At 35.0% G+C, this 27473-nt stretch overlaps 2 protein-coding genes across 6 annotated transcripts in view; one reads left to right on the top strand and one right to left on the bottom strand.

Annotated features, from left to right (window-relative positions):
* Window positions 1-874, bottom strand: part of LOC142345781 (calmodulin-like) — a 62832-nt gene extending 61958 nt beyond the window's left edge. Inside the window, exon 1 of one of the 4 annotated variants that reach the window (XM_075398120.1) lies at window positions 392-874. In XM_075398120.1, coding sequence (XP_075254235.1) covers window positions 392-558 — 167 coding nt within the window. In that variant the 5' untranslated portion in view covers window positions 559-874. The remainder of the gene's footprint in view (window positions 1-391) is intronic. The other 3 variants (XM_075398122.1, XM_075398121.1, XM_075398124.1) reach the window with 3 other exon arrangements.
* LOC142345782 (ADP-ribosylation factor-related protein 1-like) overlaps window positions 1-27473 on the top strand; it is a 247986-nt gene that overhangs the window by 187190 nt on the left and 33323 nt on the right. The window lies entirely within an intron of this gene.

Genomic DNA, 27473 nt, shown 5'->3' with positions numbered 1-27473 from the left:
TGAAACTTATAAAAAATATAAAAATTAAACTAAAAGTTTCTCGATGCTTTTGCAACATCATCAAATTGCCTATACGGCTTCGGTCGACCATGGAGTCTGGCACAATACAACTCTAATATACCTAATTTTCTTAACTAAATGGTTCTTACCTGGTTAAAAGCGTTGATAACAACATGCGGTCAGTCAAGTACTCACAACTAATGCTTTCTCACCCTATGATCGAGAAGAAGCTATTCCGATGCAGACAAATTAGAAACCTTTCATTAAAAGAACTGTGAATCTGGAATTTTTCGACTAACTTGAATTTTGTTAAATTTTGTCTCAAGTCACAAGAATCTAAGAAATGAAGTAATTTAACGTAAAAATCTAATTAAGGGGGGAAATGACTCACCTTGATCTCCTCTGTTCCTTTTTGTCGTTGAGTGCTCTGAGAAGTCTGTTGTTTTCACTCAGCTGCTTTCGCAAATCGGCCAGGGTTTTCTGAGTGGATGGGTCGTAACCCATGAATCCCGAAGAAGGGCCTAAGTGGCCAAAACCAGAAGGCGGTATCTCCATCATCAATTGAAGAAGGGATTATTGATCGGTGAATATAAAATTAAAAGCAAAAATTAAGAGAAAAGCATATAATCTTCTGAGTGATCTAATCTAGAAAAGTTTTGGAACAAAATGGGCGTCAAGTTCATTTATACATAAATTTTTTCGAGCTTTAAACAAAAAATTTGAAACCATGTTGTTGGCATGAGTTTTAAGTTTATACCAGTCGGCAAATTTCAGCGTCGTGAAAGTAATGAGCTATCTTGTAGTGTTTATCAATGAGTTAGAAGGAGTAAAAAAATCTATATTAAAATAGAAATTAGTATGAAGTAAAAATTATACTGTTTCCAGAAATGAACGAGGTTGTCACAGTTTAATTATTACAGTTATTGAAATTATCAATATAACAATACTTTGAGACCGGCTCATTGGCGAAAGTGCAAAAACAATAGTTTCAAAGTTGAATTTGCCAACTTTCAGTCTGAAAAACAGTTTTTGTGCTGCAGATTTTCGTCTTTCAAAAGTCGACCAATTTAACATTCACAGCAGATGTGTGCTGATTAATTTGAAAAAATTGATAATTTACAACTTCTATTGAAGAAGAGAGTCTATTCTCAAAAAACTGTTAAGTGTATTATAGTTGAACTTCTAAGAGGTCCTTCAAGTGTTAAGAGGTCGTAAAAAACATAAAAAGTCTCGATTCTTTTATCTCCAGCAATCAATGAGTTTGTTCGAAAATAGTAAACTTTCAACATGCAAAATTTTGAAGAGCTGTTTGCGGTTATTCAGTTTTATTGTTGAATAAATTTAGATTGGATCCTGTTAAAATTTATGTGAAGTTACAATAAACTTAAGAATATTTTATTTTTCTAATACATATAATAAAGAGGCTGGGTAATGAGTGCTTGCACATAATGATCTCAAACTACCCAACCTTCAAGTTGAGATCACAAGTTGAGGTAAATCATTAACCACGGTTGAGGTCCCAGGCCTAAATTGACACCCTGTCATCCCGTCATAGATCAATGTGACCTCTCATCACACTAACCCATAGCCTAAGTGACCTCTGATAAGCCTTTAGTGAGCTCAAGTTTTTTCCTCCGCTCTAACTGCGCTCGAAGACACCTTTAATCAGGCCATCCTGGACACTTGTATCTACATATCAGACCGTCACAGACCAATTTGATCTCACATTAGACCGTCCTAGGACCTCTCATCAAACTATCGCAGAGGGAACTCGCCTCTCAGAGAATCATCTCAGACCAATGTGACCTCTCATTATATACAATCCGAGGCCAATGTGATATCTCATGAGACCGCATCGCTGATGAAGATGCGCCCAAATCTGTTTCTGAGAAGTTTTTCATGAACTGGATGGAAATGGGATCAGATGATTGCTTCGTGCACTCAGAAATGGGTCTGATCAGATCAACAATTTTCTCATAAACCAAACTAAAATTAAGATCTGGATTATGGTAACTAAACGTCTGATCAGAGCCACTTAATTCTGGAACAAACTAAACAGAGAGCAAAAGGCTAAATGAAAACGAGCTTTATTGTCTAATGGCTTTATTGTCTAATCTCGCTGGTGCTCTGCTTTTGTAATATTTGACCAGGTGTGTAAGTGCTGTATTTATTCTGTAAAGACACCGACAAATAATTTATTATTATTATTATTATTATTTTTATTATTATTATTATTATTATTATTATTACTATTATTATTATTATTATTATTATTATTATTATTATTATTATTATTATTATTATTATTATTATTATTATTATTATTATTGTTATTATTATTATTATTATTATTATTATTATTATTATCATTACTATTATTATTATTATTATTATTATTATTATTATTATTATTATTATTATTATTATTATTATTTTTATTATTATTATTATTATTATTATTATTATTATTATTATTATTATTGATATACAGGAGAAATCTGTACAGCGGAGTCAGCAACCAAGTACCTAAACTATTTACGTATAAACACTTGTTGCATATTCTATCCATCTGTTGTCTATGTAAATATGTTACCAATCGGTGTGAACTGCTCACTTAAAGTTACCGGTCAGTTGTTACGTTAAAGTGTTAGTAACACTTAAGTTCTTTGCAGACGAGTTAAACGATAGCTATGATACAGTCGCCTCGTGGCCAAATACATATTAATGCACAATCCAGTTTTCCCTCTTCATCTATTGAGAATAACATAAATCAGGAATCAGATAGTTCAATTCTTACATCTCCTCACACACAAAACATATATTCCACCAACCAATTGGTTTGGTCAAATCCCATTCGTAATTCCTTACATCCACAAATACTACGCCAACTGGTATTCTCTGACAACCTTCTTATCATGGCGCAGTCAGCAAAAACTCCGTTAGGAGTAAACCCATTTTGGGAATCAGGGGCGACACCTCCAATAGAATGGAAGCAGTGGTTCGCAACACTGAAGATGGCAATTGTAGCACGCGATAGCATAGATGTAGACAAAATACACCGTTTGAAACCTCAACCAACAGATTTATTTTATTCAACACTACCAATATGAGGAGGAGTTCGAAGGAGAAATAGAGGATGAAGCCAGACAGAGTGAGCAAAGAAACGAGAGAAGACGAATAGATTTTGAGAACGAATGCAAAGTGATTGAACGAAAAGGAGCATTAGTAGATAGAGTACCGTGGGATGAAGCTGATACAAAAGTCAAAAGCCTTATATATTTATCACTTGGAGCAGAAGCCAGAAGAACATTTCACCAGAAAAATCCACACACACAGATAGAAAAATGCACCACTCACGAACTAGTACACGAACTCAACATCACATTCATAATTCCCAGAAACAAAACATTCGACAGATTCAAATTTTTCAAATAAATGCAACAACCACATGAATCACTAGAAACTTTCTATAGCAGAATAAAAGAGGCAGGTGCTATATGCAAACTTAAATTTCTAGAAGAAGGCCTAGTCAAGGATCTGTTCATCTCTAACATGACAAACACATCAACACAAATGGACCTACTATCAGAAGTACGCACACCACAACAAGTACTCAACTTTGCCATCAACAGAGAAAGAGGTCAAGCAAATCAACAAGAAATAATCAGGGCACATTCAAATAATACCAGCTGGTCTCAGGCAACATAGATCAGAAACAGACCAAGACCAAACTTCCAACAACGCACACCACAGCAACCCATACTACCAACACCAACATCCGGAAAAATAGAACCATGCTATAAATGTGGCCTTCCTTTTATAAAAAAACCACATTAACATGTGCAAGGCTCAGAATTTCACCTGCAAAATATGTAAAAAGAGAGGCCATTTTACATCCATGTGCAAAACACCAATGCCCGAGCGTGGAAATCCACAATTTAGACAAAACACGAGAGAGTATACACAACAACAAAACACTCCACAGACGAGAAGAGTCAGGCATGTCAAAGAACAACAGAGCATTGAAGAAAATGACGAAGCGGAAAACGAAGAAACAGTTAACGCAGAAGCAGCACTCTACATAAAAGAATTGATGAAAGATTGGTCATCAGTAAACACAGTGAGACCAACTGGCCCAGACACAGTGAACAATGTAGCACTTAGTAAAGAATCTGGAGGAGAATTTTGGGTAAACACGAAATATAACGACCTAAACCTAGACTGGCTAGCAGACACAGGTCCACCCAGATCCTTTATGCAATACTCAAAGGCCCAAGAAATCATAGACATTCATCCAGAAAGTAAAATAACAAATTTCAAAGAAAAAAACAAGATATAAAAGCTTCAACAATCAAGAAATAAAAATATTAGGCGTACTACAGATAACACTCAAATCGGGAGCGTGGACTGCAAGAAACTGCAACATCCTACTGGTAAACAACCTCCCCCAAAACGTGATGGGCAGAGACATACTCCGACAACTGGGGATACAACTAACAGCGACAAAACCAACTGGTAAGACAATTGGTTTAATATCAGACATATCAACAGAACAAAAAATCATAAAATGGATATTCAAAAATACCCACACCTCTGCACACGTCTAGGCCGATCAAAAAATCACATGGCTAAATCCATATTTAAAGAAAACTTCACACCAACACAACACAAAGGTCGACGAGTACCACTTCACCTTTTAGAACGCGTCGAACAAGAATTAGAAAAACTAATCCAGAATAAACAGATAATCAGACTCGAAAACTGTTCTGATGAATATTTTATTAGTCCAGTAGTAATAACAGTTAAAAAAAGACAAAAGCATCAAAATAGCTCTAGATTCCAAAGAATTAAACGACGCCATACACAAAAACAAATAACAAATGCAAAGCATTAACCACCTCATTGATGCGGTAGCAAATTATATCTCCGAACGGAGCACAGAACAAGGAACTCTTTACTTCTCAAAAATAGACTTGAAATTTGCATATAGTCAAATCCCATTGGACCCACAACTCCAAAAACACTGTAACTTCAATATATTAGGAGGAAAAGCCACTGGAACATACAGATTCATAAACGGTTTTTATGGATTAACAGACATGCCGGCAACATTTCAAAAAACCATAGACGTCACACTTAGAAATTGTCACAACAAATTCGCATTCCTCGATGACATCTTAGTAATAACAAAAGGTAACATCACGGATCTTGAAAAAGAACTGGATAAAATTCTATATCTTTTAGATAAAGAAAATCTAGCAATAAAATTACAAAAATGCGAATTCGCTAGAAAGCAAATAACCTGGTTGGGATATCTAATAACACCAACTGGCATAACACTAACCAAGAAAAAATGCGAATCAATAAACAAACTAGAAACACCAAAAGCACTAAAACAACTCAGATCATTCATGGGATGCATACATCACGTAATGAAATTCACACCCCAATTAGCAGAAATGTCTGAACCACTAAGACCACTCTTATCAAAAAACAACACAAAAGCGCAAAACAAATTAGATTGGAAGAATGAACACACAATCGCATTCGAAAAGATCAAAAAACAGATAATCAACATAACGGAGAACAAGCATTTCGATATAAATAAAGAGACGAGAATTAAAAGTGACGCCAGCAAAAAAGGATTAGGAGCATGCTTAGAACAAAAACACGGTCAGATATGGAAACCAGTCGCCTATGCAAGTAGATTCTTGAACAGATTAGAAGAAAGCTACAGCACAAACGAACTAGAACTACTAGCCATAGTATGGGCACTGAAACATTTTAAATATTACTTGTATGGTAATAAATTCACTTTACAAACAGATCATCAAGCATTGCTTTCAGCACTTAAAAATAACAGAGGGAACAAAACATATCAAAGCAGATTATCTAGATGGGTTGACAGATTACTCCCATTCAACTTCACTATCGAACATATTCCGGGGAAAAACATGGGATTCGCTGACTACCTCAGCAGAAATCCATCGGGGCCCCCCGTACCAGTAAATGATGACGATGAAAAATTAGTCACAAATGTAATACAGGAAATAAAACACGCTATCTTAAATCAACGCATCAATCCATATAGAGCAATTAAACCAACTGGTAATAGTAACCAGTCAGAAAGCAACACTCAAAATGAACGAAATGACGTCATGCACGATAAACTAAACACACACAATAATGAGAGCGCTTTTTGCCATCGTAGTCACTTCCAAAATCAAAACAACAACTTATTGCTATTACCACACGCGCAAACCCTAACACAAATATATTTGAAAAAACCATCATTAAACGCCATAGAGCCCCAAACAAAAAGAATCTCCAAATGGACACACAAATCCAAAACAAATTAATGTGTGATACAAGCACACAAACCGATCCCCACTCAAACGAAGGCAAAGGCCTTTCCGTATTAGACGAGAGCAAACACGCCGATTTATTTACGGCTATTGATAATACCCCCACCCCCGATTACCGATTAAACCTTATGAGAGTCTTCAATGAAGAATTTATCGCCGAAAATTCAAAGAAAGACCTTGGCCCAATTGTTGACCTAGTAATCAAAAAGGATTGGAATACATTAAAGAAAGTTAATTCTATTTTTTACAAAATTCATCGTGACCTATCCGTTACTACATCAGGTTGCCTATTATATGACAACAAACTTGTCATACCAACAAAACATCAACCAATGGTGCTTCAAACTATCCATAGTAAACACCCCGGACAAGTGGGAATGTTAGCACTAGCAAAACTGGTCTGATATTCTCACATACACAGCAAAATCGTGGCGCAAGCGCAGAGTTGCAAACACTGCATAGAAAAAGGTAAAAACTTAAAACCCATCATCACAAAAAATAACCTAGGCATACTGCCCAACTTAGTTGAGCCAAATGAAGAAATTCAAATAGATTTCGCTGGTCCCATCCCATATAAAGATAACACAAAAAACAACTATATCCTAGTATCAGTAGATAGGCTCTCAAGATTTCCCCATGCGGAGACTTTCAATAATTGGGACACAAACACAACAATAGAATACCTGGAAAGCTACTGCAAACTACACGGCATCCCACGTTCCATCAGGTGTGACCAAGCACAAGCCTTTAAAGCAAAAGAGTTTGATATATTCTGTAAAAATAAAAATATAAAACTAATACTAGCACCAGCTGGTGACCATCGAGGAACCGGCATGGTCAAACGACTAATACAAACAATAAAAAGAAGATTGGCAGTACTAGATATTGACCCCAATTGGTCAAACACAACACTAACAAACAGATTAGCAAACATAATAGAAAACATTCGCCTAATCCCAAACACTACAACAAAAATCACACCATTTGAAGCACACTTCGGCAAAAAAACTAAACACCGCAATATAAAACATCACAACAAAAACATCACACAAAAACCTATCAAACAAAAAATTAACAAAATACTGTTTAGACAAAAAGATGCTCAAGCAGAACGCCCTCACAATGGAGGAAATTTGGAGGCGCGACGGGGAATCTGAAAATGAGTAAGACATCAGATACAGAAGCGAGGAAGACGACATACACCACAGCCCCTCAAGCAACCCGGAACCAACTGGTAGCAGAGAAAACTCCGAAAGCATCCAATGCGACGATTCAGAAAATGTACCCTTAGCATTAACACCTAAAGCAAAAAACTCGCCACGTAAGATATACCCTTCCGAAATTCATTTCACATTAGGAGATAAAACAACTAAATTCATAAAATCACGCAAAAACATCGCACGAAAACCAGTCGCAAGAAAAACAAAAGAACCACGACACACACTTGCACCACAATGGAACATAATACAAGACGGCACCATCACTGGTTACACACCACACACCATCACAATAGACACACCACTTAGAAAAAACACAGTAATAAGAAAAAATGACCTAGCGATAGTCACCGAACAAAAACCAATACCAGAGTTAACAAAGGAACTAGAAAAACCAAGACTAATTCATATGGTAGCTTGCAAAACAGTAGGAGAATATAAAAGAAACCAAGAACAATTTAAAAAGTTCTGTTTAGAAGAAGTCAAGCAACTAAAAACAGCAAACAAAGAACATCTTGGAGAAACATCCAAACGAGCAAGCACCAGGAACAACAAACCCGACAAAAGGATCTCCAACTGGAGCCCAGCGAAAGTAAGGAGAACTGCCGCACATAACCAGAAGAAACAACAAAAAACAAAAAGCCCAGTGACCCCGAAAAGCACAACCAACAGGTTGAAACAAGATAAAGCAAGCAAAAGATCCCGAAGCCAGAAAATTAGTCCCGGACAGATATTTGAACAGCGTTCAAAATTAGTTGCCCTACAAAACAGCGAGGAACACGCAGTGAACAGATCGTTCCTCAAGATAGATATAGACTCCATAGAACAACTGACCAAACAGTTACATACGTGATAGAAAGTGAAACATCGTCACCGCAAAAAAATTAACATCGAGTGATCCGAAGGAGTTTATGATAACCTCACCGGAGAGCCCACCAATCCACCAAAATCAAGAAGCAACCAGCAGTCAAAATCAGGAATGTGTAAACTTCATATCTAGCAAATCCACACGGAGAATAGACAGAGCAGTAACAAGAATACAAGCACTCAACGAAGAATCGCCAAACTTCACTAAACCCCAAGTCATCTTCCTAGACACGGAAAACAACGAACAAGACAAACAAGCACAATACAAAGCCATACAATTAGAACAAGAAAAGCTAGAGAAGGAACAAGCAAACATCATATCAATCATCCCCGCACCACAAATCACGCAACAAGAAGATACCACGGACATTATCAAATATCAGGAGACAAACACTCCAGCTCCAAAAGAAAACATAAATAACGAGGACGAACACCAACTGGCAAACAGAATACAAACAAAACCACAGTATTCGATAACAAGCAGCACCACCTCACAGGAATATCACACGCCCCCACTCTCACCAAACATCGACGACATATCGGACATCAACACGGAGGATCCAGAAGAGTTAAATGAAACACTGTAGAACAGTATTTCATTTCCAGAGAGGGGGAAATGATATACAGGAGAAACGTGTACAGCGGAGTCAGCAACCAAGTACCTAAACTATTTACGTATAAACACTTATTGCATATTCTATCTATCTATTGTCTATGTAAATATGTTACCAATCGGTGTGAACTGCTCACTTAAAGTTACCGGTCGGTTGTTACGTTAAAGTGTTAGTAACACTTAAGTTCTTTGCAGACGAGTTAAACGATAGCTATGATACAGTCGCCTCGTGGCCAAATACATATTAATGCACAATCCAGTTTTCCCTCTTCATCTATTGAGAATAACATAAATCAGGAATCAGATAGTTCAATTCTTACATCTCCTCACACACAAAACATAGATTCCACTCAAATCCCAATCGTAATTCCTTACATCCACAAATACTACGCCAACTGGCATTCTCTGACAACCTTCTTATCAATTATTATTATTATTATTATTATTATTATTATTATTATTATTATTATTATTATTATTATTATTATTATTATTATTATTATTATTATTATTATTATTATTATTATTATTATTATTATTATTATTATTATTATTATTATTATCATTATTATTATTATTATTATTATTATTATTATTATTATTATTTTTATTATTATTATTATAATTATTATTATTATTATTATTATTATTATTAACATTATTATTATTATTATTATTATTATTATTATTATTATTATTATTATTATTATTATTATTATTATTATTATTATTATTATTATTATTATTATTATTATTATTATTATTATTATTATTATTATTTATAATATAATAAATATCAGATCAAAAGTCTGATCAGAGGCACAAATCTGAACATAGTGTGATATCATGGATCATCTAGTCCAATAACTAAACAACAGGGACCTTTTTCATTTGGCGTTTATATTAATTATGATTGCTTCTGGTGACTCCAAAACAAGGTAAGGAAAGACCAAGTTTGGTATTTTCTCTCAAGAAACTCTGCCCAACAGTTACAAGATATAACAACTTATAGAAACCTCAATTGATTACTAAACGTAAAAATTGCATATTTAATGAGAATTTCAAATACATCGAACATATAAGAAAGATTCGTCTGATTAGAGGGCAATATATAGTGGGTAGTCAAAGGACTACAGTTGTACGAGGGCTTGGCGTGCACGAAATTTGGACAAGAAGCTTGGGTTTCATCGAATTTTGATCAAAATCCGCTTAGTTCCAGCATGGTCGATCAAACAAGGATACGGTCACAACAAAAGTCGCACCATATCTATGGTCACACTAAAGTATGATAAGAAGACATTTTGGTCTGGCAGGGTTTCATCAGAGAGTAAATTCTTGAAGGGATCTGACTAGAGGCCTTTTGATCTGGCACATCAAACTGGGAAACATCGCAAAGATAACATTTTTGAAACAAATCGTTCTTATTTATGTACTGAACTATCAAAGCAAATTGTTGATTTTGTTCCATAATATTTAAAATTTAAACTGTTGCCATTATTTCTGAGAACAACTGGCATGAATCTGGGTAAAAGAAACTCTTTCATTTATTTCCCTACCACAAGAACAGAAGAAAACTTCAATGGCATTTGTCAAATCATTCAAGCAAAAAAAATTAATAATATGTGTTTGTATTTCATAACAGAGATAAAAAGTTTTCTAACGCAGAAAGAGCTAATTAGAAAGAAATAGAAAGAACTAGAAGGAACTAACACAGTTAAGAGCTAATTTGGAATATTGAACATTAAACATTAAACATATTTGGAGTACATTAAACTACAGACAATGCCTGCTTCTCGGAATCAATAAAAAGGCTCTCCATTTTTTAATTTGACTGTCTGCAATGAACACAATGCACCTAACACTTGTGCAGCAAATGGCGCGTGTTGGCGCCACTTCAAATCATATTCAAATGTAATCAGATTAACTTTTGAAATTGAAAAAACTTAATATTTACCGAAACCGAAAAATGATTAAAACTGAAAATTTAACAAGTTGAGAATCCAAGGCAGCCAAACCCCGCCAATTTTTTGAAGAGAAAATTTGAGCGAAAAACGGTCTTAGCACTTGATTAGGGTAACCTATAATCTACCCACTGACCCCGCAATTGCTTTTGCATCAACCCATAAGTGTGGCTACTTGCAATTATTTGGTATAAGTATTTTCCTATTTATAGCTATTATTCCTGTTATATTAATAACATGAAATTTTAGTTATTTGTTTATAGTCAAATGCCATATTCAAGGCAGTGCTATGTAATAACCATCCGTGTTTTCATCAGTTTCAGTTGATGAATCTGGCCAGCGTAAAGCACGAGAACCAGGCTTTGAAAATTGGCTACCGCTGAGATTTTTCAGCAGACGCAACATTTGACCCGCCGACCAGGAAATCAACAAAAACAGTAACGAGTATTTAATTTATTTTGGCGACACAGATATTAGAAAACTGCCTAATATTAGATGTCAGGCTTATTCATGAGACTAGAGAGTGAGCAGGATGAATTTCTCAAAAAATTTGACAGACATCTTGCTGATGTTGAAATATATTTAACAACAAAATAGTGTCATCCGAAAAAACAAATTGATGTTTCTCGGAAAATTACAATGAACTCGAGGAAAACAGACAGGAACTGAGGCCAAGGTAATTGGAGAATTTTAATGCCCACACCAATCGAAAATTGTGCGATAAACGAAGACACCGAAATGGTTAGTTGAACAAATACCAAAGCTTTGAGAAAGTGAAGAATGTCTCAGCTACGTTTTCAACTAACAAATTACTCCTGGCGCCTCCACATTTTCAAGGATAATGTATTGAAATTCATAGCGACGCAAAAATAAAAATTCAAGAGGTTTCGGTAACGGAAAACTTAGACAACTCCCACAAGCAGGCGTTGTGTAACAAATGGAACAGCAGTTAATGAAATTGGATTCAATTCACGAAGAACTCAAACAAATCGTGAAGTCAAATTGTGCTGCGAATTGGTCGAAGGGTCTAGGCAGGAATAAGGATTACCATGGTGTGAAGTCAGTACATGCAAACCATAGATAGTGCAAATCAAAAACCTTTAGTGTCATACACATGGGCTGGTGTAAAGGGCACAAGCCAGATGTTAGTTGAGAAATCAAAAAGAGTTGCAAAAAATGCCGATGAGAAGGTTGAGTTGTTCTGATTCAAAACAATGCAGAAAAGAATCTAGTAAAGCCAAATCACGTTCATCAAAAATCGCGAGAATTTAAAAAAAATAAAAATTGAAATTTTGAGAGCTAAGAACGGAACAGAGCAACGATTACCGGAACGCAAATTTAGTTAGAAATAGAACGTAAAGAAATTGAACTACGTCAACGGGTAGGAAAATTACGTTTAAATTTGCAGCAAAAACAACAACAAGAACAACAACAACATCAACAACAACGACAACAACAACAACGAGAATTACGTCTGTAGTTGCAACAACAAGAACACGAACTACTTCTGCTAGAGCACAAACCAGACCTCAGAAACAAAAGAAAGAGAGCTGAGGCTGACGAAGAGCAAATGCGCATGTGTTTTGAACTCACAAAAAGAATAATATGAGCATCTTGATTGCAGGCACATTACATAGAATGTGTTGGATTCAGAAGAAACAAAAGAAGATCTATTCCCAGCCAGCCTGCACTCCCGGATCCTGTAGTCAACCCACATGAGAATGTCACACAGGAAAGAGGCCATAAACGTGTCAGCGCCCAGCGAAACCTACCCGCTGTTTCAACCGCTTGTAGGACTTTCTCAAGGCAAACTGCGTGACTCGAGTGTTCCCGTGAAGACGGAAGTCCCTAAATAATTTGGTTGGAAGAACCTCAAGCGTTTTTGCCCAAGATAGCAATCCAACAGCAACAAAAGTCAGTATTCCAAAACAGTCAGAGAACTCAGAGTCCCCATTAAAACTCTCATAACAGATCGATAGAGATTCAAAACGAAAGAACGGCAAGGATGAATTGATTGCCAAACTACCCCACAAGCAAATTACCAGCCAAATAGATTACGAAAACTCCAGTTAACGGAATTCTCGGGTGACTTCTTGATGGGGCCCAAGTGGGCATATCTTTTTGATGTCATTGCGCATCAAAAACAAAGAATGATGTTGAGAAGACGCAATATTTGATGATGAGCTTCACTGGTCAGGCAAAAGCGGCCTTTTCCGGATTCGTTGTAAGCTCACAGTCATAAAGTCGAGCCTGGGATTTTTTCTTCAAATAGTTTAGCAGAACGAGAGCCATAGTCGAAACTCAATTCAAGGGTTTATACAGTCATCCTCCAGTTAGACACGATGGCTCCAATGGCAAATGTATTCACAAACACTTTAATTAATCTGTTTGACTCGGCTTGCATTAAAACAAAAACTGGAATTAGAGGGAGTTTTGAGTTTAGAAACAAAAAAACTTTCCCCCTCAGCTTAAAGAGCATCGTCTGACAATTTAATTACCTTAAAAGGTTATTCTTTAAAAAACTGAAATGAATGGAAGTATCTAGAAATTGTGCTAGTTTTGAATTTGCCGCTCAATTCTGATGCTTGGAGAGTTTTTGCAAAAACAACTATAAAATTTAATTATTTCCATTAAAATTGAATATCCGATGTAATCGTTATTTTCAGAATATTGCTCTTTTCTCAACTTGACTACAAGTTTGGTGTTATTGAGGAATGATTTAATATCTCAATTAGTGTTACCTCTAAACAAGCAGTTGCATTAGACCGTTAAATCTGTTTCCGGTTTTCACTACGTATTCTCAAAATACGATGAACTTGATGCTACTAGTACAAGTCCGAGGCAATGGAAAAAGATTCCGTGGGTTATGGAAAAAAAGTCCCGGGGCACTACCGAACTGAAAACCAGCCGCCAAAGATTTTAATACGATCTGAAAAAAGTGAACCATTCCACAAAGCACTTAAGTGTGGCTTGCAACGTAACTGATTTTAAAAGGTTTGGAATATTTAGTGAACAAAAAAATTGCATATTTATAGCCGAAACTGAGAGCAATTATGCAAAAGATTAATAATTCTATCTTTCACAAAAAGGAAAGACTACAAAACCCCAGTCTTCATTATTAGGGAACTCAATCGCGATGAACAAAAAACTGAAAACGATGTACAACAAAAACCAACCTCGTGTATGATAAACAATGGCATCAGAAAAACAAATAATAGGAAGAAATTTAGAATTGCAGCAGAACATTGACAAAATTGGATCGACACAGAAACTACTCTAGTTGATCCAAACAAAAAGGTTTCAAACGAATGACTAAAAAGTGAGATGAAAATACTAACTTTCAATGTCGTAAGTTAATTAATATGAAAAGACGAGTGATCCTCGCAAACTGTCTGGCAATTGAAATTAATTTAGACATTCTTTGTTTAACAGAGACTTGGCCTACAGATGATGTACCGCACGGGAGTCTCGTCTTCAAAAAAATAAATGATCCATAGAAAGATTAGAAAAACGTTTGATCATAAAGCGCAACATGGATGTGTACTTATGGCGGTCAAAATATACTCCATGAGAGAATAGATTTTAAGCTGAAAAATGAGCGTGTTGCAATCAAAGTGAAGTCTATGGATGAATCGATTGTACAATGCTGTCTTTACCATCCACACCAAAAAAGAGTACATACGGATGAACTGAAGAATGAATGACCTCCCTCAAAGAAAAAATCCAGGAAAATACCAATAACAAAAATTGTCAAACAATTATTTTTACCGGAGATATAAACTTCGAAAGCCCTATCTGGAAAGAATTCAACTCTATCTGTGAATATGAAAATAAGATCATTGAACAATTTTTGGGTGATTAATTTCCGCAATATCCTAAAACTGAAAGACAAAAACCAACTAACAACCTTCCTAACAAGTACCCTAACGCAATCATTACCAAATGTGATATCAACGAATTCAACAAAATTTTTATGTCAGGCCACACAATTTTTACGGTCACTCTCGAACTGGAAACTAAAATCCCGAAAGAGTGTAAGCAGCAAGAATATGCTTTTAAAAAGGTGAACTGGAAAGATTTAAACAGATACATTGAAGAAAATCCTTTTTTAACCCATTCCGCCACAGAAGTGTGGATGAACTTGTAAAATAATGGTACAGATAGCTCGAACAACCTCTTAACAAAAATGTCCCCGAATCAACATTCCGTAGAACCAATCTCCCCCCTTGGCTCACGAAGGGAACTTCGCGCCTCGTAACAATAGCATCAACCCTGAAAAAAATAAAAGAAAAATCTTCCCTCAGCCTGTTGATTAAACTTATGAGGACTGTTAAAAGTATAGAATGTAGAACAGTCCGCAATTAGAAGCATAAGTTCGAAAGATAAAAGTTTATCTGATCTTCTACGAAGGCTTGGCGTGCACGAAAGTTGGACAAGAAGCTTGGGTTTCATCGAATTTTGATCAAAATCCGCTTAGTTCTAGCATAGTCGATCAAACAAGGATACGGTCACAACAAAAGTCGCACCATATCTATGGTCACACTAAAGTATGATAAGAAGACGTTTTGGTCTGGCAGGGTTTCATCAGAGAGTAAATTTTTGAAAGGATCTGACTAGAGGCCTTTTGATCTGGCACATCAAACTGGGAAACATCGCAAAGATAACATTTTTGAAACAAATCGTTCTCATTTATGTACTGAACTATCAAAGCAAATTGTTGATTTTGTTCCATAATATTTAAAATTTAAATTGTTGCCATTTATTTCTGAGAACAACTGGCATGAATCTGGGTAAAAGAAACTCTTTCATTTATTTCCCTATCACAAGAACAGAAGAAAACCTCAATGGCATTTGTCAAATCATTCAAGCAAAAAAAATTTAATAATATGTGTTTGTTTTTAATAATAGAGATAAAAAATTTTCTAACGCAGAAAGAGCTAATCAGAAAGAACTAGAAAGAACTAACACAGTTAAGAGCTAATTTATTTTGGCGACACAGGTATTAGAAAACTGCGTAATATTAGATGTCAGGCTTATTCATGAGACTAGAGAGTGAGCAGGATGAATTGCTCAAAAAATTTGACAGACATCTTGCTGATGTTGAAAATTATTTAGCCACAAAATAGTGTCATCCGAAAAAACAAATTGATGTTTCTCGGAAAATTACAATGAACTCGAGGAAAACAGACAGGAACTGAGGCCAAGGTAATTAGAGAATTTTAATGCCCACACCAATCGAAAATTGTGCAATAAACGAAAACACCGAAATGGTTAGTTGAACAAATACCAAAGCTTTGAGAAAGTGAAGAATGTCTCAGCTACGTTTTCAACTAACAAATTACTCCTGGCGCCTCCACATTTTCAAGGATAATGTATTGAAATTCATAGCGACGCAAAAATAAAAATTCAAGAGTTTTCGGTAACGGAAAACTTAGACAACTCCCACAAGCAGGCGTTGTGTAACAAATGGAACAGCAGTTAATGAAATTGGATTCAATTCACGAAGAACTTAAACAAATTGTGAAGTCACATTGTGCTGCGGATTGGTCGAAGGGTCTAGGCGGGAATAAGGATTACCATGGTGTGAAGTCAGTACATGCAAACCATAGATAGTGCAAATCAAAAACATTTAGTGTCATAGTTGAGAAATCAAAAAGAGTTGCAAAAAATGCCGATGAGAAGGTTGAGTTGATCTGACTCAAAACAATGCAGAAAAGAATCTAGTAAAGCCAAATCACGTTCATCAAAAATCGCGAGAATTTTAAAAAAAATAAAAATTGAAAGTTTGAGAGCTAAGAACGGAACAGAGCAACAATTACCGGAACGCAAATTTAGTTAGAAATAGAACGTAAAGAAATCCAACAAGAACAACAACAACATCAAGAACAACGACAACAGCAACAACGAGAATTACGTCTGTAGTTGCAACAACAAGAACACGAACTACGTCTGCTAGAGCACAAACCAGACCTCAGAAACGAAAGAAAGCGAGCTGAGGTTGACGAAGAGCAAATGCGCTTGTGTTTTGAACTCACAAAAAGAAATTTTTGAGCATCTTGATTGCAGGCACACTAAATAGAATGTGTTGGATTCAGAAGAAACAAAAGAAGATAGAAAAACTGGATAACAACAGTTGTCCGGCAATCTGTTCCCAGCCAGCTTGCACTCCCAGATCTTGTAGTCAACCCACATGAGAATGCAACACAGTCAGGAAGCCATAAACGTTTCAGCGCCCTGCGAAACCTACCCGCTGTTTCAACCGCTTGTAGGACTTTCTCAAGGCAAACTGCGTGACTCGAGTGTTCCCATGAAGACGGAAGTTCTTAAATAATTTGGTTGGAAGAACCTCAAGTGTTTTTGCCCAAGACAGCAATCCAACAGCAAGGAAAGTCAGTGTTCCAAAACAGACAGAGAAATCAGAGTCCCCATTAAAAATCTCATAACAGATCGATAGAGATTCAAAACGAAAGAACGGCAAGGATGAATTGAATGCCAAACTAGCCCACAAACAAATTACAAGCCAAAAAGTGATCCAAATATATTACCAAAACTCCAGTTAACGGAATACTCTGTGACTTCGTGATGAGGCGCTAGTGGGCATATCTTTTTGATGTCATTGCGCATCAAAAACAAAGAAGTGATGTTGAGAAGACGCATTATTTGATGATCAGCTTCACTGGTCAGGCAAAAGCGGTTTTTTTTTCGGATTCGTTGTAAGCTCACGGTCATAAAATTGAGCCTGGGATTTTTTCCTCAAATAGTTTAGCAGAACGAGAGCCTTAGTCGAAACTCAATTCAAGGGTTTATACAGTCATCCTCCAGTTAGACACGATGGCTGCAATGGCAAATGTATTCACAAACACTTTAATTAATCTGTTTGACTCGGCTTGTATTAAAACAAAACCTGGAATTAGAGGGAGTTTTGAGTTTTTGCAAAAACAACTATAAAAACCAATTAATTCCATTAAAATTGAATATCCGATGTAATCGTTATTTTCAGAATATTGCTATTTTTTCAACTTAACTACACGTTTGGTGTTATTGAGGAATGATTTAATATCTCAATTAGTGTTATCTCTAAACAAGCAGTTGTATTAGACCGTTAAATCTGTTTCCGTTTCAATTTGTTGAACAAAACATCCACATTTCAAAAATCTTTTTCGAAAAATAATTTGAACGTTTCAAGATAGTAAGTGTTCACTACGTATTCTCAAAATACGATGAACTTGATGCTACTAGTACAAGTCCGAGGCAATGGAAAAAGATTCCGTGGGTTATGGAAAAAAAGTCCCGGGGCACGCCCGAACTGAAAACCAGCCGCCTACGATTTTAATACGATCTGAAAATAGTGAACCATTCCACAAAGCACTTAAGTGTGGCTTGCAACGTAATTGATTTTAAAAGGTTTGGAATATATAATGAATGAAAAAATTGCACCTTTATAGCCGAAACTGAGAGCAATTATGCAGAAGATTAATAATTCTATCACTCACAAAAAGGAAAGACTACAAAACCCCAGTCTTCATTATTAGGGAACTCAATCGCGATGAACAAAGAACTGAAAAAGATGTACAACAAAAACCAACCTCGTGTATGATAAACAATGGGGCCACACAACTTTTATGTCAGGCCACACAATTTTTACGGTCAATCTCGAACTGGAAACTAAAATCCAGAAAGAATGTAAGCAGCAATAATATGCTTTTAAAAAGGTGAACTGGAAAGACTTAAACAGATACATTGAAGAACATCCTTTTTTTAACCCATACCGCTACAGAAGTGTGGATGAACTTGTAAAATAATGGTACAGATAGCTCGAACAAACTCTTAACAAAAATGTCCCCGAAGCAACATTCGGTAGAACCAATCTCCCCCCTTGGTTCACGAAGGGAATTTCTCGCCTCGTAATATTTGCTTCAACCCTGAAAAAAAAAGAAAAAAAATCTTCCCTCAGCCTGTTGATTAAACTTATGAGGACTGTTAAAAGTATAGAATGTAGAACAATCCGAAATTTAAAGCATAAGTTTGAAAGATAAAATTTTATCTGATCGTCAAAAATGTTACATAAGTGCAAGTCAAAAAATTATTACATAAGTGCATTAGTACCCCAGAATAATGATATAAGACGATCGAAAGCTAATGACGATCAAGCCAAATGCAAATTAATCAACATTTTACTTCCAAGCGTATTTCCAAAAAAACACCAAATTAAACGATTACCTTATGAGAAAAAAACGCTTCAAAAAACGCTTGAAACCGATATATTAAACATACGAAATGCTCTGAGCAAGCTCCAAACAAACATGGCTTGCGGCCCCAATTGAAAAAAGTAAAACGGCATTGAAAATTATCCCAGGCATGTCTTAATCGCTAATGCTGATTTTAAAAACAGCCTTGAATAAAAGATACTCTCCATGATATTGGAAAACCAGCGAAATGATACCTATTTTCAGTGACAAAAACAGAGCAATGATCGAGCAATACCGTCTTACAAGTTTTTATTACAACTTGTCAAAATCATTGAAAACTCATCTTGGACAAACTTTATGATTTTGTGAGAAAACAAAATTGATGAATCACAACATGGGTTCCAAAAATGTAGGTCAGTCATGCCACAGTTTTTGCTTTTCTTAGATTTATAAAATAGCGAAAACAGACGAAAAAGAAAAAGGACTGTTTGTACAATATCCTGATTTCAAAAATTTTTTGATAGCGTGCCTCGTAATTTGCTGCTCCAAAAAAAGATGTGGGCATTGGAAGAAACTTCTTCAAAATGATTGCAAGTTGTTTATCAGATTGAAAACAGCTTATCAAAAGGAATAAGAGTGTTTATGAGACCGTGCCTGCAACAATAGATAGTCCTCAAGGTTCACTACCTGGACCTCTGACATTTATTATCTACATGAGTGATCAATACCAAACAAATGAAGGGCAAAGCTTTCGGCTATGCAGACAATTTTGTACTAGTATCATCTCAACCAGCCTCAATCTGAAAAAAAACCTATTCAAAATTGAAAAATGCTCAAAAAGTAAAAGAATTCAAAGGAAATTAAATGGCATACACTCCCAATCAAAACAAATGAGAATAATTAGCAAACCCTTAAACTAAATTCCAAATGTCATCTTCATAAAGGAGAACAGAAAAAACTATACAAAAATATGACCTCAAAATTGATGCGGAAACTGAAGGCTCGCAAAATTTGTACAAAAGCATGGAAGGCTTAACAAATCCACAAGAGAAATGTGTTCTTTTAGCGGGCAAAATTATTAAAATAAATGCGCACGTTGGATATGTGGTATTTGTCATAAACTACGCCCCACCTACGACGTGGTTCGCAAATAATATTGAAACCAAATCAAAAGAACGCATTCAACGGAAAGTTACACCATGGATACTAAGCAACAGCACCAAAAGCTACCAAGAACGATAAATAGAACTTAAACTGCTTCCACTGTTACAACACTTTGAAACGCATGACTTATTGATGATAAAATTTGTGCTAAAGGGAAAACACAACTTCAATATTCCATTTCAATCAAACAAAAACGTTGAAGATCACTCAAATACAAACAAAACAATTAAATCATGATTCCAAAATGGGACCTAAGAAAGCCGAAGAAAGATTTTTGAAGCCAGCTTGTTACTTATTTAACAATATAATTAAAATGGAAGTAATACGCGAACGATTAGACAAATATCTCTCACAAAATTCTACTGAAATTACTTTAACAAAGACTTTTTTGTGGTCATCCTGTATTCCTGGGTGGTCCTTTGCAGTTCTGGAAACTAAAAACCAATGCAGAATGTGAGCTCAGACGTAAATGAAGAACAAAAAACTGAATGAAAAGTTCACTAAAGCCTAAATTCTCTCTCTCATACCACATCTGATTATAGGATAAACAGATTCCCGATTCTATTGCAATTTGGTTTTCGCAACCAAGATTTTTTTGCAACATAATGATCACGTTCAAAAAACAACAGTGCAAAAAGCGAAACCACTTTATTGGAGATTTCTGGATATTTCAATTAATTTTTACAAGAACTATTTCAAGGAACTGTCACTGAAAAAATTCAACCAGTTTATTTGAAAAGTTTGTCAAAAAATTTTAACATCCAGCAATTTGATATTCAATTTACTTGAACTCAGGATAGCATCCACCCATGCACTTTGTTTTTCCTTTAGTTGATTGATTGTGGTACTAGTGAAATTACAAAAGAATTTTGAATTAGCAAAAACTTAACAAGCAAAAAAAACATTTAATTGAAAACAGATTTAATTGAATGATTAGCTCAGATTGATGGGTTCAGGTTCAAGGGCAGAAAAAATCCGTAGTTTCGGTTCATACTGTTGTCATTTTTATCAATTTTATGGTAAATTTGCTAAGTCAATTCTGCTTGAAGTCGAAGCTTTGTTTTATCTAATGTTTTTTCTTTTACACCTATCCACCATGTGTCAGCCATAAGTTAGGTATAAAAATAAAATTGGAACTTTTTTGACCTCGGATCACAAAAACTTATCGCGCTTTTTTTGTATGCGTGTAAAATGTCATTAGGCAATTAGAACCGCAAGGCTTTGTGCGTGATCCTTTTTCCACATAAAACTAAAAGAGGTTAGATACAATTTAAGGTAACGGACATTTTTAATGAAATGTTTTTTTCTTGTGCCCTTTTTTATTAAAAAAGCGCTAAATCAGTTGCTATACAGTAATTCTTAGCAGGCAAATTTTTATCCCCACAAAGGCAATGATAACAGAGCCTTGTCTCACAAACTAATTATATTGAATTGTGCATGATTAGAGAGAATAAAATCAATGCAAGTAGGTAGAAATTGACGTAATATGTAAAACCATTGATTCCATTGATGTCAATCGCCCGATATAATATTTTAAATTTTTATACAAATCATTTGTCATCTCAATTTTTGATTGCAGTGCATTGCTTAAGAAGATTTTCAAACCCAATATAGCGCTAGCCTAGAAAAGCAGAAGAATTGAGAAGTTGAAATTTTTTGCGATTACTATGTGTCACACACAACTTCTTAATAAAAATTTGATAAGTTTTATAAAATTTTCTCTAGGGTGAAACATAGATATTTAGAATCGGGTTCAGGTTGTTTTTTTAAATTGATTTAATGAAATAATTGAGGAAGATGTTGCATTAAATAATTTGAAGATATAGAAGTATAGAGTAAACATGCAAATAGTTGTTTTCAATTTGAGAGAAATAGGGGGACTTTTTTGAGAACCTGCATCTGAAAAATAAACAAAAATAGAATAAAAAGTGCTAGATGATGTTTAAATGAAAGATTACAATAAATTTTCAAGAGTTGGTTATTTGTTTTAAAAGAACGCAAAGCTATATTTTTAAAAATTTGTGGTGGGCTCATTCGGCATTCAACCACGAAAAACACTTGTGATAACAGAAGGTGAAAAGCAGACATCTATGCCACAACCTGGAAACGGTTTGTATTAGAAAACAACCTGGAAACGGTTTGTATTAGAAAACAACCTGGAAACGGTTTGTATTAGAAAAAAATGATATCACAACAAACAATTGTAAAAAGTTTTTAGAGCTACAGCTCTACCACAAGAGGAATTCCAAGTGACTCAACCCTCTTCCGACGTCGACATATTGTGTCAGCATTTGACCATTAATCTTAAGTCGGTTCAAGAAAAAAAGAACGTTGATGTAATATCTATAGATCGTAATAAGTGAAGGTTGCTGCAAGTTGTTTTCAATTATTAGCATAAAGTTCGCAGAAAAATTATAAGGAGACGCAGTCTTCTTTTCGAGAGGCACATTATCACAATATGTATCTATAGAAAACAATGTGCAATTCAAAAAGAAGACTGTGCTGACTTCATTGTTGATCAGGAATTTCTGACATCTGGATTTGTATTTCCTCAATGAATTGTTGTCTCAGTGAAAAATGGCAGCAAAATGTGGTAAATTGTCAATTGCCGGAACGTTCGACAGATGTTTTAAGGGATCAATCAGTTTAATATCCGGCTTCTGAAGCCATGTGTTGTGGCATGAAAAACTGTGTGCTGTAATTTCTAGGAATGTGGTTTGTCCCACATTGAGGATCAAAAAAAAACCGAATTTGCTTCCCGGTAAAAGTGTTCTTTTCAATGGATCATGATTTATTGTTTGGCTTAAAGGGATTTTTAAAATCGATTGTAATGATGTTATCAACAATGTCCGTTTTCAAAAATTACTCGCCCTTTAATGGCAACAATAAGGCTTTGTTCTCACTCTTTGGCAGAGCAATTAGGAGATTGTTTAACAAAAGTGATCACAGACATAATTTTGGAGCTGTTTTGAGAGAGTAGTTTTTTATACACACGTAAAAACTACTCTAGGCCACACACATAATAATTTTGTCTTGTGAGAAAAAGGTTCTATTCTGAGCAAAATAAACTACTATAAAAAGAGATTCAAAAACATAATGTGATGCAAGACCGTCTGTTCTATCATTAGACACTGTTATAGGTACTGTTTTTATACAAAAACAAAACAGTCGCCTCAGTGTAAAATGGAATGGCTAATGTGAAGTAAATCCCAATGTCAACAATGCCATTAATTCCCACTGTTTACTTTTCGTATCTGATTTCAATGGTTTACATCTCGTAGAATATCTCGAAGTTTATTCACCATAACCATCTCTTTATTCAAGATTTTTAGCTTAAAAGAGAAGATTGCGTCACGGTACGTCATTACTTGGTTTAGCAAAACTGAAAAGGACCCCAGAGGAATCAGTTGTACTTGAAGCACATGCTTACTTGCAAAAAAAGTTGAGAGCATCCTGTAATTGCTCTTGAAAAATATTTTGGATATTATTTACTGAGTTCATCAACACCATTGAGTGATTTTTTATCTGAAATTTTTGCTTTTGCACTGAATTCACATCTTCAACGTGGTCAGCGAAGAATTACATATTTGAATTGATTTTTCTTTTCGTTTTTGCTGAAATTTTTGCTTTTGCACTGAATTCACATCTTCAACGTGGTCAGCGAAGAATTACATATTTGAATTGACTTTTCTTTTCAATGCGACCGACCAGTTATTCTTTAATTCAATCTGTGATAAAGCCACGTCGATGTCTTCAAAATATCGATGGTGTCCTCCGCAAGTTCCAAAAATGCTACCGAGAGCACGCGATTCCTGCACCTTCAGTTACTGCTGTTAATGCTCCTAAAGCAATTAGGCCAGCTCCTCTATTTGTCCCTTCGTTATAAGTTTTTTTTGTTTTTTGCTTTTAGATTTCGATTGTTCTCCAATTCCGCGTTCCATATTCAAAAAGACTTTTTAAACTAATTCAAATTCTTTTTCGGCGTGATGAAGACTTATTGATGATAAAATTTGTGCTAAAGGGAGAACACAACTTCACAATTCCATTTCAATCAAACAAAAACGTTGAAGATCACTCAAATACAAACAAAACAATTAAATCATGGTTCCAAAATGGGACCTAAGAAAGCCGAAGAAAGATTTTTGAAGCCAGCTTGTTACTTATTTAACAATATAATTAAAATGGAAGTAATACGCGAACGATTAGACAAATATCTCTCACAAAATTCTACTGAAATTACTTTAACAAAGACTTTTTTGTGGTCATCCTGTATTCCTGGGTGGTCATTTGCAGTTCTGGAAACTAAAAACCAATGCAGAATGTGAGCTCAGACGTAAATGAAGAACAAAAAACTGAATGAAAAATTCACTAAAGCCTAAATTCTCTCTCTCATACCACATCTGATTATAGGATAAACAGATTCCCGATTCTATTGCAATTTGGTTTTCGCAACCAAGATTTTTTTGCAACATAATGATCACGTTCAAAAAACAACAGTGCAAAAAAGCGAAACCACTTTATTGGAGATTTCTGGATATTTCAATTAATTTTTACAAGAAATATTTCAAGGAACTGTCACTGAAAAAATTCAACCAGTTTATTTGAAAAGTTTGTCAAAAAATTTTAACATCCAGCAATTTGATATTCAATTTACTTGAACTCAGGATAGCATCCACCCATGCACTTTGTTTTTCCTTTAGTTGATTGACTGTGGTACTAATGAAATTACAAAAGAATTTTGAATTAGCAAAAACTTAACAAGCAAAAAAAACATTTAATTGAAAACAGATTTAATTGAATGATTAGCTCAGATTGATGGGTTCATGTTCAAGGGCAGAAAAAATCCGTAGTTTTGGTTCATACTGTTGTCATTTTTATCAATTTTATGGTAAATTTGCTAAGTCAATTTTGCTTGAAGTCGAAGCTTTGTTTTATCTAATGTTTTTTCTTTGACACCTATCCACCATGTGTCAGCCATAAGTTAGGTATAAAAATAAAATTGGAACTTTTTTGACCTCGGAGCACAGGAACTTATCGCGCTTTTTTTGTATGCGTGTAAAATCTCATTAGGCAATTAGAACCGCAAGGCTTTGTGCGTGATCCTTTTTCCACATAAAACTAAAAGAGGTTAGATACAATTTAAGGTAACGGACCTTTTTTATGAAATGTTTTTTTCTGGTGCCCTTTTTTATTAAAAAAGCGCTAAATCAGTTGCTATACAGTGATTCTTAGCAGGCAAATTTTTATCCCCACAAAGGCAATGATAACAGAGCCTTGTCTCACAAACTAATTATATTGAATTGTGCATGATTAGAGAGAATAAAATCAATGCAAGTAGGTAGAAATTGACTTAATATGTAAAACCATTGATTCCATTGATGTCAATCGCCCGATATAATATTTTAAATTTTTATACAAATCATTTGTCATCTCAATTTTTGATTGCAGTGCATTGCTTAAGAAGATTTTCAAACCTAATATAGCGCTAGCCTAGAAAAGCAGAAGAATTGAGAAGTTGAAATTTTTTGCGATTACTATGTGTCACACACAAATTCACAAAACTTTCTCTAGGGTGAAACATAGATATTTAGAATCGGGTTCAGGTTGTTTTTTTAAATTGATTTAATGAAATAATTGAGGAAGATGTTGCATTAAAGAATTTGAAGATATAGAAGTATAGAGTAAACATGCAAATAGTTGTTTTCAATTTGAGAGAAATAGGGGGACTTTTTTGAGAACCTGCATCTGAAAAATAAACAAAAATAGAATAAAAAGTGCTAGATGATGTTTAAATGAAAGATTACAATAAATTTTCAAGAGTTGGTTATTTGTTTTAAAAGAACGCAAAGCTATATTTTTAAAAATTTGTGGTGGGCTCATTCGGCATTCAACCACGAAAAACACTTGTGATAACAGAAGGTGAAAAGCAGACATCTATGCCACAACCTGGAAACGGTTTGTATTAGAAAACAACCTGGAAACGATTTGTATTAGAAAAAAATGATATCACAACAAACAATTGTAAAAAGTTTTTAGAGCTACAGCTCTACCACAAGAGGAATTCCAAGTGACTCAACCCTCTTCCGACGTCGACATATTGTGTCAGCATTTGACCATTAATCTTAAGTCAGTTCAAGAAAAAAAGAACGTTGATGTAATATCTATAGATCGTAATAAGTGAAGGTTGCTGCAAGTTGTTTTCAATTATTAGCATAAAGTTCGCAGAAAAATTATAAGGAGACGCAGTCTTCTTTTCGAGAGGCACATTATCACAATATGTATCTTTAGAAAACAATGTGCAATTCAAAAAGAAGACTGTGCTTCATTAAAATTCTCATGCGAGCTTTAGTGTAAAATTACAAAACTCCTTGCTGTCGCCTGTACTTCATGTAAGCTAAAAAAATTATTTTACAGTTTCATTTTTTTAGGCTGACTCAAGATTCAGAATGAGCCCAACAAAAATTTTTGCTTTTCGGGTATCGTCGACCGTACTTTTGGCAACCGTAATTTATGAGTAAGTTCAATATCAATGAGACTATTAAAAGGATCGTGCCATTTATGACAGACATTCTCCAAGTGTCACTTTGAATGAAACGATTCCTCTAGCTAGGATCAATACGCTTTATATTTGATCAAACTGTCGGGGCAATTTCAACTAATTTTTTTAATGATGGTCTTTGTTGATCAGGAATTTCTGACATCTGGATTTGTATTTCCTCAATGAACTGTTGTCTCAGTGAAAAATGGCAGCAAAATGTGGTAAATTGTCAATTGCCGGAACGTTCGACAGATGTTTTAAGGGATCAATCAGTTTAATATCCGGCTTCTGAAGCCATGTGTTGTGGCATGAAAAACTGTGTGCTGTAATTTCTGGGAATGTGGTTTGTCCCACATTGAGGATAAAAAAAAACCGAATTTGCTTCCCGGTAAAAGTGTTCTTTTCAATGGATCATGATTTATTGTTTGGCTTAAAGGGATTTTTAAAATCGATTGCAATGATGTTATCAACAATGTCCGTTTTCAAAAATTACTCGCCCTTTAATGGCAACAATAAGGCTTTGTTCTCACTCTTTGGCAGAGCAATTAGGAGATTGTTT

The sequence above is a fragment of the Convolutriloba macropyga genome, chromosome 9 (assembly GCF_964194025.1).
Source record: "Convolutriloba macropyga chromosome 9, txConMacr16.3, whole genome shotgun sequence".
Taxonomy (NCBI): Eukaryota; Metazoa; Xenacoelomorpha; order Acoela; family Convolutidae; genus Convolutriloba; species Convolutriloba macropyga.
The sequence above is the reverse complement of the archived record's forward strand: the minus strand, read 5'-3'. Positions and strand labels throughout refer to the sequence as shown.